At 35.8% G+C, this 15,497-nt stretch overlaps 3 protein-coding genes across 4 annotated transcripts in view; 2 read left to right on the top strand and 1 right to left on the bottom strand.

Moving 5' to 3' along the window:
• Positions 1-5,114, top strand: part of METTL24 (methyltransferase like 24) — a 150,642-nt gene extending 145,528 nt beyond the window's left edge. Inside the window, exon 6 of the mRNA XM_084963118.1 lies at positions 4,527-5,114. Coding sequence (XP_084819244.1) covers positions 4,527-4,634 — 108 coding nt within the window. The 3' untranslated portion in view covers positions 4,635-5,114. The remainder of the gene's footprint in view (positions 1-4,526) is intronic.
• WASF1 (WASP family member 1) overlaps positions 1-15,497 on the top strand; it is a 144,749-nt gene that overhangs the window by 28,937 nt on the left and 100,315 nt on the right. The gene's annotated exons all lie outside the window — the stretch shown is intronic.
• Positions 1-15,497, bottom strand: part of CDC40 (cell division cycle 40) — a 53,982-nt gene that overhangs the window by 10,565 nt on the left and 27,920 nt on the right. The window contains exons 4-12 of one of the 2 annotated variants that reach the window (XR_014807057.1): positions 11,807-11,890; positions 10,267-10,406; positions 8,882-8,978; positions 7,462-7,601; positions 6,596-6,670; positions 4,698-4,743; positions 2,468-2,569; positions 1,118-1,233; positions 423-631 (exon numbers count right to left, since the gene is read on the bottom strand). Coding sequence is in view for 1 of the 2 variants with exons in the window: in XM_005652465.4 (XP_005652522.1) it covers positions 498-631; positions 1,118-1,233; positions 2,468-2,569; positions 4,698-4,743; positions 6,596-6,670; positions 7,462-7,601; positions 8,882-8,978; positions 10,267-10,406; positions 11,807-11,890 (934 nt within the window). In the remaining variant the exon portion in view is untranslated. The remainder of the gene's footprint in view (positions 1-422; positions 632-1,117; positions 1,234-2,467; positions 2,570-4,697; positions 4,744-6,595; positions 6,671-7,461; positions 7,602-8,881; positions 8,979-10,266; positions 10,407-11,806; positions 11,891-15,497) is intronic. The other variant, XM_005652465.4, reaches the window with a different exon arrangement.

Here is a 15,497-nt window from a genome sequence, read left to right as displayed (position 1 = left end):
CAGATCTGAGCTGCAGTTGCAACTTAAGCTATAGCTGTGGCAATGCCTGACCCTTAACCCGCTGTGCTGGGCTGGGAATCGAACCTGTGTCCCAGTGCTCCCAATTTGACATTGATCCTGATGTGCTACAGTGAGAGCTCCTTTGGCTACAAAATTTTATTTTATTTTATTTTATTATTATTATTATTTGTCTTTTTTGCCATTTTCTTGGGCCACAGCACATGGAGGTTACCAGGCTAGGGGTTGAATCGGAGCTGTAGCCACCGGCCTACGCCAGAGCCACAGCAACGCAGGATCTGAGCCGCGTCTGCGACCTACACCACAGCTCATAGCAACACCGGATCCCTAACCCACTGAGCAAGGCCAGGGACGGAAGCCGCAACCTCATGGTTCCTAGTCGGATTCGTTAACCGCTGAGCCACAACGGGAACTCCAGCTACAAAATTTTAAATTGTTTGCTTTATATAAATCAAATTTTCTATTGATAAAAAACTCACCATTCCCAAACTCTTAAGCTCTTATCATCAGATGTGCTCACAAATCTCCTGTTTTCATCGACAAAGACAATGGTGTTGACAGCACCCAAATGCCGATCATATTCTTGCACAATTTCTCCACTTCGAATGTCCCACTGTATATCAAACAAGAAAAGGCAAGATAGAATTGGAGCAGATTTATGAAAACAAAGATCATAATTATGGAAAGTGGAGAAGGAAAAAAATCTCCAACATGTTTTTTATAAATTTACTGATCTGCTAAGAATAGAGCATCAGCAGTCCCTAAAAGTAGCAGATATTAAATAAGTTAATATTTCTTATTTCATTACCTGACACAACATAAAGCTCAGGAATCTTTCTTTTCTTTTTTTTTTTTTGGCTGCACATGTGGCATATGTGAGTTCCTGGACCAGGGATCAAATCTGAGCCACAGCTGTGACCTATGCCACAGCTATGGCAACACCTGATCCTTAACCCACTGTGCTAGGCTGGGGATGGAATCTGTGCCTCAGTAGCAACCTGAGCCACTGCAGAGACAAAGCCAGATCCTTAACCTACTGTGTCACAGTGGGAACTCCAGAGCTCAGGAATCTTAATAAAAATATTGTGAAAACACTTACCTGCACAATCTTTTTATCAGACATCCCAGCCACAAAAAGGTTTTGTTTATCTTCATCAGGATTAAATTTGACACAATAGGGTACTTTTCGGTTTGTAAATCTTGATATGCACTGTCCTAAAACCAAAGACCCAAGTAAAAGTAGGTAAAATAAATCTGACCACTTAACAACAACCCAGGATTAAGATTTAGAGGATGGTTGCTTAATAAATTTTGAGGAAGGGCAACCTGCTTATCTTTATTGTAAACTACATTGTTCCCTTTCATGGGATTTTTTTAAGGATCAAAAATAATTTTTTCAAAAGCAAAACTGTACCGGAGTTCCAGTCGTGGCTCAGTGGTTAGCTAACCCAACAAGCATCCATGAGGACACAGGTTCAATACCTGGCCTTGCTCAGTGGGTTAAGGATCTGGCATTGCCGTGACCTGTGGTGTAGGTCACAGATGAGGCTCGGATCCCGGGTGGCTGAGGCTGTGGCCAGTGGTACAGCTCTGATTGGACCCCTGGACTGGGAACTTCCCTATGCCATGGGTAGGGCCCCAAAAAGAAAAAAAAAAGCAAAGTTGTACCCTCAACTGCAGATTTGATAAAGCTCTCCAGGTGATTAAAATAGGTAGCCAGAGTTGAGGACTGCTGCCAAAGTGGTTAAGCATTAGAAAGACTTTGGAGTAAACTCAATTCGGCCACTTGCTAGTGTGACCCTAGAAAAGTTATCTTGGTAAGCCTGGGTTTCTTCATCTATAACAACAGAAGTACTTTTCTCATAGGGATATTTTAAGGATTGAACGAAATGCTGCATATAAGCACAAAGTACCACTTTTCATTCAAAGCCTGGTAAAAAGTTAGTGGTCAATAAATATTAGCTATTATCTTTACCCTTAAAACTTAGTAAGATGAAAGACAGTTGTCTAATTATATAAAAGGATACTAGCCATAATGTACTGATTTAATTAATATGTTTGGGAAATATAAAATCAATCTGCCCATGGAAGTCGAGACTTACATTTTAACCAGCTAGGGCAATTAAATTTAATTCTGTTTGTCAGACATTTACTGTGCTTCTGTTATGTGCAATGCAGTGTACCAGGTGATAGAGGGGAACAAAAAGATCAATTAAATAGTCTATGAAAAATTTCAGATTTCCTTGTCTATCAATATATTTGCTTTATAAATATCATAATGAAAGAGCTACTTACATTGCTGAATTTTAACTCTACAATCATTTTGTTATACTAGCTGATATGAAAATTAGCAATTAGAGAAGGTACTGTTTTGCCACAGAAGACCCTCATATTGTTTCATTTAAAAATGCTGACTTAAAAGATAAATATGGTATAAGTGAGCTCTTACCTGTTTCAGTGTCCCAGAGCTTAAGATACCTATCATAAGCTGCGCTGAGGAACTGTGTTCCTGCAGTATTAAAGCAGATGTCCCTAACAGCTTTACTGTGACCTAAAGGCAGAGACAATACAAATAAAGGTGAGGTGAAGTATTTTCTCTTGAAACACAAGCACCAGAAGAGAAACAAGAATTAAACAGTGTTTTTCAAGCCATGCTGTGAGACAAAATCACTGGAACCATACCCCCTGATTTACTGACTCAGAATATGTTATGTGTGGGTTTGGGAATGTAGGTGGGTTTTTCTTCTCTCTTTGAAAAGCTCCTCAGGTGATTATGATGCATAACATTTAGGTAAGATCCAAGAGAAAAGATCTAACTTTTTTTTTTTTTTTTAAGTCTGTCACGGCACTTTCTTAATATGTAATACCTACAGCTGATGACTAAACAGCCAAGAATTTAAGGAAACATAATAGGCCAATTATTGCCAATAAAAGAGAAATGACTGGTGACATTTTGAAGCTTTGCTCTGAGATTACTTGCCAAGCTGGAAGTGAAAATAAAGTGACCTAAACCTGAAGTTCATGAAAGCTGTAGCTTTTGTTCAATAATTGTGTATTTCTGTGATCACATTACCAAATTTCACAGGAATGGATTCAGAATCTCAGAGACTAAACCTTTTTGAAAATAAACATTAACTTCTATTTGGTTTTAAAATAGCATTTTGACAATAAATTAATTTTAAAGTGCTCTGCTTGGAAATCAATCTTGCCAGACTAATCAACTCTTTTGAAAGTTATGGGGCAAATAAAATGTGGCTAAATGAAAGCAGGAACTTTCCTATTTTTTTTTACCATCCCATGAACCAAGACTGCCAAGTACACTTGCACAAGATGTGCCTGACACAAACTGTCAGCTGAACATAGGAGCCTGAACCACCAGCACTGATGAACTCTAGTCAGGCAGGATGTGCCATGGCAATTACGCATTCTCTCCTACAACACAAGTCCCAGTCAGAGCTGCTATCATCTTTCTAAGTAGGAAATTTTTAGTTTTCCACTGAAAAATTGTCTGCCAAGGTAGGAGAGACAGATGGGGACCAAATCCCCCACGCTGCAGGAGACATTTTGTTCCCTTTACCCTGCAGAGAGCCTTCCTACCAGTCTTCCTTTAGGCTGCCCCAGCATCTTGAGCAGCATTTATTTGTGCAGTGAGGCCCGAAAATCATAACAAAGAACTGCAGAAGGGACTCCCACTTAAGTCTAAAAACAGAGCCACTACAATTCACCACAGATACCGTTTTTCAATGCAGTACAGTTAGATTTGGAAACATAACCAGCTTTCACACAAAAACTGACAAAGACAATAAACTATTATTTACCAGTAAGGCCTGCCTACCACAGAGCTGGCCTCTCTTTGGCCTTCTTTCCTTCAAGGAGTTCTCTCAACTGTATCTTTTGATCTGCTTTTGTTGCCAACTCCCAAACTGTCTTCAAAGCTCAAGGTCTTGGCTAATTGCTTAGTGGACATTTTTACTGCAATGTCCCAAAGGCAGCTCAAATTCAATGAGTCTGAAACCTCATTATCTTCCTATAATGAATGGCACCACCATTCATCCAGCCACCTGGGAGTCACTCTAGATTCCTGCCTCACTCTTATCACTTCCTTCCAAGTTTCAAAGTCCCATTGGTTTTTTCCCTTCCCTTCCGTCTCTACGGCTTTAGTTTAGGCTCTTAATATCTAATCCAGACCAATGAAGTAACCTTGTAATTCATTTTCCAGATTCCTGGGCTGCCCCACCAAAGCATCCTCCATACTGCCATTGCGAACTGTGTAAACTTCAAATCTGATAATGTTGCTTTCCTCCAAGAGCTGTTCAGTGGCTACTTTACCTAGGCCCTCAGGAAAATCTAAAGGTCCTGCACATTCTGTCCCCTTTCTACACCGTTTCTCTACTTTCACCCCTCATTGTATCCCATATGCTAAGAATTCTGAAATATAAGTGGTTCCCCCAAAGTGACATGCTTTCTTATACCACCTTTCCTTAATTTTTGTTGTTCTCTCTTCCTAGATCTCTTTCTTTGTCTACATTGGGAGACATACTCCTTCCTTCAAGACTCAGTTCAAGTCTATGAAAGCTTTTCTTCCTACTTCAGGGTGGTATTACTACTGTCAATGATATTATCTTAGTTAAAAAAGTTTTTCCAAACAGATTTACAGCCAGAGAGAAAAGAAGTATTACCAATAAATGTTCGCAGACAGCGCCTGTCTCCATAAACCTCCCATAGCTGGAGAAAAAAAACAACACATAGAAACGTTAAATTTAATAGACTTTGATAAAATGACAACTTCCAATCAAAAACAACAGTCCTGGGTCATTTATATGTGTGTGCAGGGAATTTAATCAAAGGCACGTCATTAAACATATCCCTTGACACTGCTAGTCTGTGTTGCACTATTTGGACTATACATAAATACATATATACACACACATTTTAAAACTAAACTCTGAAATAAAGAGAACTTGGAGCTTATATAGGTGTTTTTCATTTTCTTTCCTGTATTTGATATATTTTCTATGCTGAAAAATTTCTACTTACATAAAACTAAGAACTACTTTTAAAAGAATAAAATGTTATTAAAATTGTCATGTTTGTAACTTTTTGGTACTGAGAGTTTTTTTTTTTTTAACTTTCCTGAAGTATTAATTATTATAAAAGCTGTTATGAAAATGATGACCTAGACTAAAATGTTCCAGACTCATAATTCTCATCACATCTGAAGTGATTTAATACAATATCTTGCCTGCCTCAAATGCAATCCTTGACAATGTTGCTAGTGTTCTAAAATAGAAAGCATTTCCTGGCCACCCTGTACCAACAGGATCAAGTCTCAGTTCCCACAGCACACCAGGAAAGGACTTCCAGGACTCGATCCCCTGTGAGTGATGGTGGTCAGCCTGTGCCTCTCAGGTTTTAGCATCCAGCAACCACAAAACTGTGGTTTCAGCACACACCATGGGATTCATTCTGTTCACTCCTCTCAGACATACCCTCCTTCCTAGGCCCAGCCCCCTCCCTTTACTTAGTTACCTTCCTATTGAGGTACGCCTCCCCTCTGAAACGAGAACACCTTGCACTTGCCTCTACAACATCGTAATGAAGTGATCACCTTAGTAATTTTTCATCCTCAGCCCCTTGCACATAATAGATAAATGTTTACAGAGGTGAACTAAATTGAATTCTATGCTTTTTTAATTGGTTGGCTAGAAGATCTTAATTTCAGTTAACGTAGTCTGTGTAGAGTGAAAGTTAAAGGAAATAAGAGTTTTAACTCCAAACTCCAAACTGTTGTCCCGTCATTTTAAGCCACTAAGTAGAGGCAAATGTCTAAAGGGTTGTTATCCAAAAAAGCTGCCTTTATATATTGGTATTAACCATGAATTATTTACAAAGAATAAAATTTTCATCAGTCAACCTTTCAAGCTTCCAGAGCATCATAGGGTTGATATTTATTGACCACTATAATGATCTGGACGCGGAACACACAAAAAATATAAAAACTATCCTCCATATTTAAGTTTTTAAAAGGCTTTCCCATATTCAAGTTGACATGTATCGGCAACTGAGCTTTTCCTACCACACAATTTACAGCTGAACATTAGCTAAATGTGGAGCTTCTCAAGGCTATAAAAAGTGGGAGAAGAGGCTGGGAGCAATTCTGCTACTAACATTTAGGAGACAAAGAGTGAATTATATTATCTACTCTTTAAAAATGGGAATTCTATCACAGGTTCTCTCTACCTCTATGGTGCTGAAGAACAAATGAACTCAGTGACATATCCAAAAACCTCTATAAAAATGCATTACTAGTGATTAAATATTTGTGTCTAAAGCTGAAGTGATTGATTATGTTCTAATCGACTATCTAAGCTTACAAAGAGCCTAGCCAGTTGGACCACAAAGCCATATCTGAATCAACATGTTGGAAGCAGTTCATAAATTGCTGCATAGAAAGGGCCTAAGAGAAAATAATTAGCCTCTAATTGCCTAACAAACCCAGATTTATTTATAATTAGCCAAATAGATTTAACCAAAGCACTAGCTTTGTAGCACTCCTACTCTGTTACTGAAAACCCACCTTAATTTTACAGTCCATGGAACAAGACAGCAACAAATGGCCGGAGAGAGGAAACAATCTGACTGCACTGACACCCTGTAAAAGGTATTACAATTATCAATTAGAAGCATTTGAAATATCAGCTAAAATCAAACGAAGGGAAAGGTGGTATATTTTTAAGCCACCTAAATTTACTATTTTTCTTCATTCCAAAAATTATGCCCCAATATAATAATAATAATAACCTTTAGTACTGACTTCCTAACCCAAGGGAATTCTTAGTCCATCATTTTGCTAATGCCCTCACTCCTCTTCCTTCTTTTGCTCAGGCGTTTGCTCAGTCCGTTTGCTCTTTGCTAGGAGCAGGAAGTTACCAGTTATAATAGTGCAGATAACAAAGAATATCAGTATCAAAGTTTTCAAGTATCTTGTCTCTGCATTAGCTTAAACATTACTATAATTTATAAACCAGGGAGCATCTAATCTTCTTTGAAGTGTGGTAATCCCAAGAGCTAAGGCAAAATAATGGAGGCTTTACTGCTAGAACCAGCCCATTACTCACTGATTTGGTGCCCAAGAGGAAGCAGACTATGGTGGGAACTTGGAGGGAAAAGTCTAGGCCACTGTAAGAGGACAGGACACTGAATTATGAATGCTCATGTCATGGCCCATCCAGATGACCTTGAAGACTGAGCACTTATTTGTGACTCATATGTGTGAGTACGTCCAGAGTCTGACTCTGGTTTATTTTCAATTTGACTTCTCTGTTCTATCTTGACTTCCTTACATCTTTCCTAGAAATACTGAATGTCCCACATCAATAGCTAAAATTTATGTTGGCTTTACTAATATATATTACAACAAACAAAAACTACTAATATGTTTACCTTGGTGTGTCCAGACCACACATGAATTTGTTTTTTGGGAAGATAACATTTCTCAGGTGGCACAGTTGACCTCAGATTAACACCAACATCCTGAGGTATGTGAAGATAGGATCTGCCTTGATAGTCATACATTTCTTTAACTGAAACAAGAAGGCAAAAAAAAAAAAGCTGTGAACAAATATAATTCCTAGTTATGAAATCTATATTCTTAAAATAATAAGAATTTTATTCATTGGGAATATTAAGGTTTAGGTAATAATATTGATGATGTTAAGACCAAGAGTCAGCTAAAATTTAGCTGCCTGAAATCATCACTGTTGTTTACAATTAGAGGTAGTATTTTGGAATTCCTAAATATCCAGACACTATCAGACCTTTAAACAAGATCTTACTTCCTTTACTCAGTTATACATTTTAGTGGTATATACAAAAGACTCCACTGTTGTATAATTGCAGAGAGGAGAAAAGACAATTCTTGGGCCTTGTGAGTCATTGGCAAAGAATCAGAAGCAAAACAGAATAAGGAGGAAGTTAAAACAAAAAAATATCAAATATCCTTTTCCCTGCTTTCCTCATTTATGCCCTTCCAGGTTCCTTTTCCATTCTGTTTTCTACTTTCAACCCAGATTTTTCAATAAAGTTACCTGTGAGAATTAAATGACATAGTATATATAAAGCATTTAGTAGCATGCTGAACAGAGTAAGTACTCAATAAATGTTGGCTGTTATATTATTATGACTGCAAGCACCACAATACTAAAACTTGAAAAACCAAATATATTTGATAAGTGATATAAACCTATATATTTGAAATGATATAACATTAGAATAATCAATACTATCAGAACTGAGTTATTTTTCATAGTTTGTTAATCACTACATAATTTCCCCAGTATAACTAGATACTAATGAACCAGGTAGATTTTAAAATATTTTAAATTTATCTTGGTGAATATGTATTGCCTTCTAAAATCAAAGTAAGGATAAGAATCTTAATCTCTAGTCTACGTACATGAAACAATGTATTCTTTTAAAGTACAATTTAGTAACACTTATGAACTGTGACAATAACTGGAGAATATCTGGCTTGGGTTAAAAACAAAAGGTTAAAATGACTGGTTATACACCAAAAAGAGTCAACTTTATCTTAGGAAAGAACAGATTGTTAGCCATAATCTTCTTTATCTACTTTCAAAAAAAAATTCATTAGCACTTCAAAAAATCATCTGTGGCTATCTCTGTTTTATTAGAACACAGAAGAGTTTGCTGTAATTTCTTTGGGATGAAAACTGTCCAATATAATTCTTAAAATAATGAATTCTAGTAGCTGATTAGTAAAGGCACTTGATATATGAACAGAGAACAGAGTAATTACCTGAAAGTTTATCATAAAAATGAAGAGGGATAAAAAATACATTACCATGTAAGATAGTCTTTTCCTCCCCAGGTTTCTCTTCTTCCTGTTTGCCTTTTTTCTGCCTCTTTGCTGTGATTTCATCCAATTCTTTTTGTTCTTCCTAAGGAAATTAAGAAATGAACTTTAAAATGGATGTTCTATGGAGTTCCTATTGCAGTACAGTGGGTTAAGTATCTGGTTACAGCAGCTCAGGTTACTATGGAGGCATGCGTTTGATCCTTGGCATTGCTGCAGCTGCAGCATAGTCACAGCTGTGGCTCAGATACAATCCCTGGCCCAGGAATTTCCATATGTTGCAGGTGTGGCCATAAAAAAAATTAAATAAAAAAATAAAATAAAATGGATGTTCTAAAACCCCTCATGGCCAACAACAGTCAAATTCTTTACAGTGAGGTACACTTTTTGGTGAAACAATATCTGCAAGTATGTCTCCCAGGATAACAATCTCAGCTATTCTTTGGCAAATCACAAAATACCATTACACAAACAGTGGGTACTAGTTAATCTTTAAAACTCATTTTATATAAAACTCATCCTTCTGGAGCACTCAAAAAGTGATTTAATATATTATGCTAATTATTCAAGAGAAAAGATGAGGCAATTAAACAATCTAGTACCAGAAAGGACAGTGAATTTTAGTTCACAATGTTGTTCTTCAGTAAACAGCTTTCATGTAGTCATGAGGATATAAGCAAGGGCTACAGATTTGTGGTACAACTTTTATGGGAGGAGCAATGAAAGGAAGGTGTGAAAGTAAATAAATAGCAACATATGTACATTACTGAGATAGATGGATGTGAGATATAAGCCTAAGCTTCATGACTAAACTTCGGGAGGATAGGATTTTCTTAATCTTGTCCACTGCTATATGCCTAAGACCTAAAACAGTGACTGGCTCATAAGAGGCAGTAGGGTTTAGGAGGCGGAGAGAGGCAAGGCAGAATTTTATAGTTTTATTTTATAAACTTCATAATATTATTAAAAATATATATATACTTTGTTAAAATTTTAAAATAAATTAATAAAACTTATCAATTCTAAAATCAAAGAAAGAAAGGCTGATTCTGTAATTACTATCTGAATATCTGGTATCAGAAAAGGAGCTACCATGGCACCTTAACAGCATTATCAAGGTAATTTTTTTATTAAAAATTATTCAATATTATATTCTAATTAAAAAGTATGAAAGAAAATAAAACAGAAAAATATAAACAAAAATTATTCCAAAGAAAAACAAAGGAATCTTACTGTATTTTCTCAATCAACCAAGGCAGAGAAATTCTGATGAATCATTTGGTACTCTAAAGAAACCTCAAGTTTATTAGTATAGATGCCCTTCATAGACCCAGCATACACCTGAATTGGCAATGAAAATCATCAAAGCTTACTTCTGAAGGTTTGGCTACATCTTTTTCATCCACATATTTTGCCCATGGTCCCAAGAAACCATCAATATTAGATGCATCATTTTCTTTGAATTTTTTCCTCTTTTCTATTTTCTTCTGACCAGTTTCAAAAACAGTTAAACCTGAATTAAAAAACAAAAAGCAGAGATCACAAATATGGGTATTTTCTAAAGAAATAACAATATATAAAATAAAACCTGTATGAATCCAGATATACTGACTCATGCTATACAAAAAAAGACAACTTTCTGGGCAAAGGAGCTTTCTACTACTACAATATTTTGCAAATCCTAATACATGTGAAGAAAAGACCCAGCTATGTAATCCTGCAGTGGTACACAATATTTTTAATTAATCATAGATCTTTATCAGATTTTAACTACTTTTTGAAACATGGCAATTTAATATTGCTAAATAATGATAAAGTTACCTCTGAGAGCAAGAATAAATTAAGCTTTCTCTTTTAAAAGCTGAATTGGATTAAATTATACTAAGTAATTAGTAACTCTTTCTTTGCTTCACTCGTAATGCAACAATATAAATTATACAAGGTTTCACAAAAATCTGGTGTTTTTTCCAAATTATCTCAATCTAAACTTGACCTCTAATATCATAAATCTTAATAGTAAGAAGAAAAGAGGATGTTTCTGGTCAAGATTCTGATTTGATCAGTAGGAAGTGGCATGCTGTGTGTAGTCATTAAATTGGAAAAAGAAAGGTTTATGGGCATCATAGTCCCAAGGAAACTGTTAACAGACATAAGATGTGGCTTATAGAAGTCTAACAAAGAAAAAAGCTTACCTATATGATTTCAAATCAATTTCCTTTAGGCTGTGTGTTATAACAAAAACTTGTTAAAATCCTATTTTAACAACCTCGCTCAAAAACCAAAGGCAGCTTGATTATGTAGGCTCTAGAACTACTAAGTGCCCTCCTACAAACAGCATATTCTTTTTCTAACGAGAATTTTATGGGTGAGATTCCAACTGGCTGATGAGCTTTGTGACAAGTTAGTATTTAGAGTATGATGCTTTGTCTTATAATAAGTACAAAATGAATACGAGCACAAAGATATGTTTTAACACATAATTCAAACTCAGTCTTCAAAGCAACTCTTCAAAGACATGCACAGTATTTTTTTCTGTTCTATTAAAATGAACTTTGACATTGGCAGTGTTGAGAATGAAAATACTAAAATTAGCTATACATAATTTTAATTTCTTAAATGATTTCTACAAGGTTGGCACTATGCCCCCAACTCATTATCCACCCCACACCAATGCCAAAATAGGTTTGACAATCTCCCTTACAAGGTTGCATACCTAGAAGTGGCAAAAGCAGCTCTAAACTAATAGTTCTATACACTGCTCTAAACTATTATCACCCTATTGTCTCAACTGAAAAAAAAAAAAAAATCGAGAGCTAAATTAAATACTAGTTTTTTTCCTACTGTCTAAAGTCAATCTACAGGACAGTAAGTATAGGTATATATATTTGATATTAAATATTTCAAATAAATTACCTTGATTTTTTTCAGCTTCTTCTACAGAACCAATATACTTAGTAGATACCTGATGATTATCTAATGAAGGGTCCAATGCATAACCTGAAGTAAAAAAGTACAAAGCACTGACTCCATTTTTGCCATTTACAATTCATTTTAATTCTATACACATTTATTCATTTTATACTTTCCTTTCCAGATGTTTAAAATGGTCTCTTTAACATAGGACCAGTCCTTCTTTCCTGAGCTATGTTTCTATTTAGAATAATTAACCCAAATCCCAGGCTGGATGATGAATGACATCAGTAGAAGAGATGAATCTAGCATATTGACATTATATTGCTAAGGGCTTCTTAGACCAAAATATCAAACTTGACTCTTCAGTTTTCTAAGAGCTTAAACATATATGTACATCATGCATTCAGAAGTTTAGAGGAGTTCTTATCACGGCTCAGTGGAAACGAATCTGACTAGCATCCATGAGGATGTGGGTTCCATCCCTGGTCTCGCTTAGTGGGTTAAGGATCCAGCGTTGCCATCAGCTGTGGTGTAGGTCGCAGATGCAAATTTGACCCCCTAGCCTGGGAACCTCCATATGCCATGGGTGGTGCAACACCCCCCCCAAAAAAAAACAAAGAAAAAAAAATTTAGAATTTTTTGTTTTTTAGGTAACATGGCTTAGTTTATCAAATTATATAAACTATTAAGTATTTTTAAAAAACAGGGTAAGAAGAATTACATAAAATTTAGCTATTATTTTGAAAATGCCATACTCGTTGAAGATAGTCTTCTCTCCCAATTTAAAAACAGTATATTTCTACTTCATAAATCATTATTTATATTTCTTTGGTAAGAGAAGTTAGGCTATCCATAAGCACATGGATATACTCCTTCAACTAGAGTATGATACAAATGTGGTCTTCAGTGGTTTGTAGGAACTTTGGCTAAATCTATATTAACTCAAATCAGCTGGGGGTGCTAGCATGATAAATGTTTGGTAAAAATCAGTTTTAGGAGTTCCCGTCGTGGCGCAGTGGTTAACGAATCCGACTAGGAACCATGAGGTTGCGGGTTCGGTCCCTGCCCTTGCTCAGTGGGTTAACGATCGGGCGTTGCCGTGAGCTGTGGTGTAGGTTGCAGACGCGGCTCGGATCCCGCGTTGCTGTGGTTCTGGCGTAGGCCGGTGGCTACAGCTCCGATTCAACCCCTAGCCTGGGAACATCCATATGCCGCGGGAGCGGCCCAAGAAATAGCAACAACAACAACAACAACAACAACAACAAAAAAATCAGTTTTAATAATAATCCAGCATATTCACAAAAGAGAGTTAGATCATTAATTACTCTATAGCCTACAACCCACGTGAACAATCATGAAATACTACATAAATAAAAGTATCTGCTCATTTTTTTTAAAGTGTACATCCTAGTAGATATAGTTAATATTTTAATTTTCAGCCAAAGAGTAAAAGGAACTTCTTCTGAGAAACGGAAAAAGATTTATCATCAAACATACTTTTAAAACAAACTAAGCATGTAGGTGCTCAGCTCACCCTCATGAAGTACTAGCATAGAACCAACCACGTGAGTATTTGCTCATCTGCAAAAGTTTCTTTTTTTTTTTTAGTATTAAAACATGTTCTTAGCCTAAGGGGAGTTTGATGGCAGAAAGCAGCTTTGGAGTAGAATCTCTGAAATCACAGGTTCAAATTCCTTAAGTTATTTTGTCTTCCATCTCTTTGATGTACAGAATAGTGTGCTACAAAAGATTTTTTTAAATGAGCCTTTTTAAGGCTCATATAAAATCTAAACCAACACACCCTAAATCAACCCCCCCACCCCATTTCGGGAGTTCCTGTCGTGGCTCAGAGGAAACAAATTTGACTGGCATTCATGAGGACACACGTTCGATCCCTGGCCTCTCTCAGTGGGTTAAGGATCTGGCGCTGCTGTGAGCTGTGGTGTAGATCACAGACGCAGCTTGGATCTGGCATGGCTATGGCTGTGGTGTAGGCTGGTGGCTTCAGCTCTGATTGGACCCCTAGCCTGGGAACCTCCATATGCTGCGGGTGCAGCCATAAAGAGACGGAAAAAAAAAAAAAAATCTCAAACATAAAAACTTATCTAGAATATAAGATTCTATCTTGAAGGAGATTTACGTCTATATAATGGCACTGCATTATGTGTTTGGAGAGATGGTATAAGAAGCAGAGAGGGAAGGGAGATTGCTGGTCCTTCTTGTGGTCTCTGTGAGCACCAGTTCCCAGCTTATCTGGCCATAGTCTTCTTCAGGGGAATTTATATTCTCCTCCATCTCCACATCCTTTGTGCTAAAATCTTTACTGCTAATGTCACCACTACCACTACTGCTTCCCACTCCAGGTAATTAGGGGATGACAGTATTTTTCCTTTACAAATAAGAGATGTTAAACATTTATCTATTTGTCTGTCCTGCAAGAAGTCAGCCAGTGACAGAACAAGATATAACCCTAACAACACAAAATTGTAATTCAAGTAGTTTTCTACTAACCTATGTCTCAAATAAGTGAATATATCCACATTTCAGTTTTCATCTACCTTTATGAAGTTTATTTTTCATTTTATCTTTTTAATGGAATTAATGTCTATTTTCTTTGTAGTCTTATTTGAAATGGCGCTAATAATAACAATTTTATTAGATCCTTAAGATCAGTAATATTAATATTTCAATAGGTAAATGAGAAGAGATTATAAACAACTGGCAAAAAAAATGGTTACAAGTATATGGAAAAACCATCAAACCTCACTAGTAGTCCAAAAGGATAAAATTAAAGAGATATATTTTGATTATCACATAAATCATATGGATCTTGAGTGAAGAGAAAATATGATTTTTACATATGGTAGTGGCAGTTTAAGTTGGGATTCTTTTGGAAAACAATCTGACAATATATAACAAGAGTTTTAAAAACATTTACATTCTCAGACATACTTTTGGGGAATTATATTACAAAAATGAAAAAAAAAACAAAACCACAAGTTTTATGAACAAAGATATTCACCAGCACATTTTAAAAAGAATTTTACTGCAGTTTAACATATACATCATCATATTTTTAAAAATGAAAACTAGAAACTTGAATCTAAATGACATAAGGAATTTTTATATAAATTATGACATCTTCATTCAGCAAAGTATTTTTTAAAAATCATTTTAAAAAGTTAAGAGCTAATAATTAAGAATATTGGAATTAAAATTCAGTTAAAAATGACTATAGTTCTATTTCCCACTTCCACAGACTGGTATAGAGAAATTTCTGGGTAAAAAGAGAACAAAGGGAAAGAATGGTCACTGAGAAGCTCCAAGTAAGACCAGGAAGGGAGCAGACCAGGAACCTAAGAGGAAAAGGGAGTAAAAAAAAAAAATTTACATAGCTTAAGTCTCCTTTATTTTATTTTAAAGGAGACTTAAGCTGTCTAAATTATCCCTTAAGGCCCTTCCTTTTGAAGTCTTAACAAGCAAAGTCTTTGAAAAGTCTGTTTTATTATAAGCTAGAATATAATAAATTCATGATGCAATAGAGTTGATTTTTATGTACTACACTTATACTTTAGATTTACATGGGATCCCTTCTATAACCAATGGGTACAATGCATTCATAACCATTTTATTGGACTGGAAGTGTCATTGAACTCCAGTGAATCTTTTAGATTTTAGAGACAGATATACA

This window comes from Sus scrofa, chromosome 1 (genome assembly GCF_054392235.1).
Source record: "Sus scrofa isolate SSC_HxYL_T2T_F1_AM1 chromosome 1, Sscrofa_HxYL_maternal_Yorkshire_Landrace_v2.0, whole genome shotgun sequence".
Taxonomy (NCBI): Eukaryota; Metazoa; Chordata; class Mammalia; order Artiodactyla; family Suidae; genus Sus; species Sus scrofa.
This window is presented reverse-complemented; position numbering and strand designations above follow the sequence as displayed.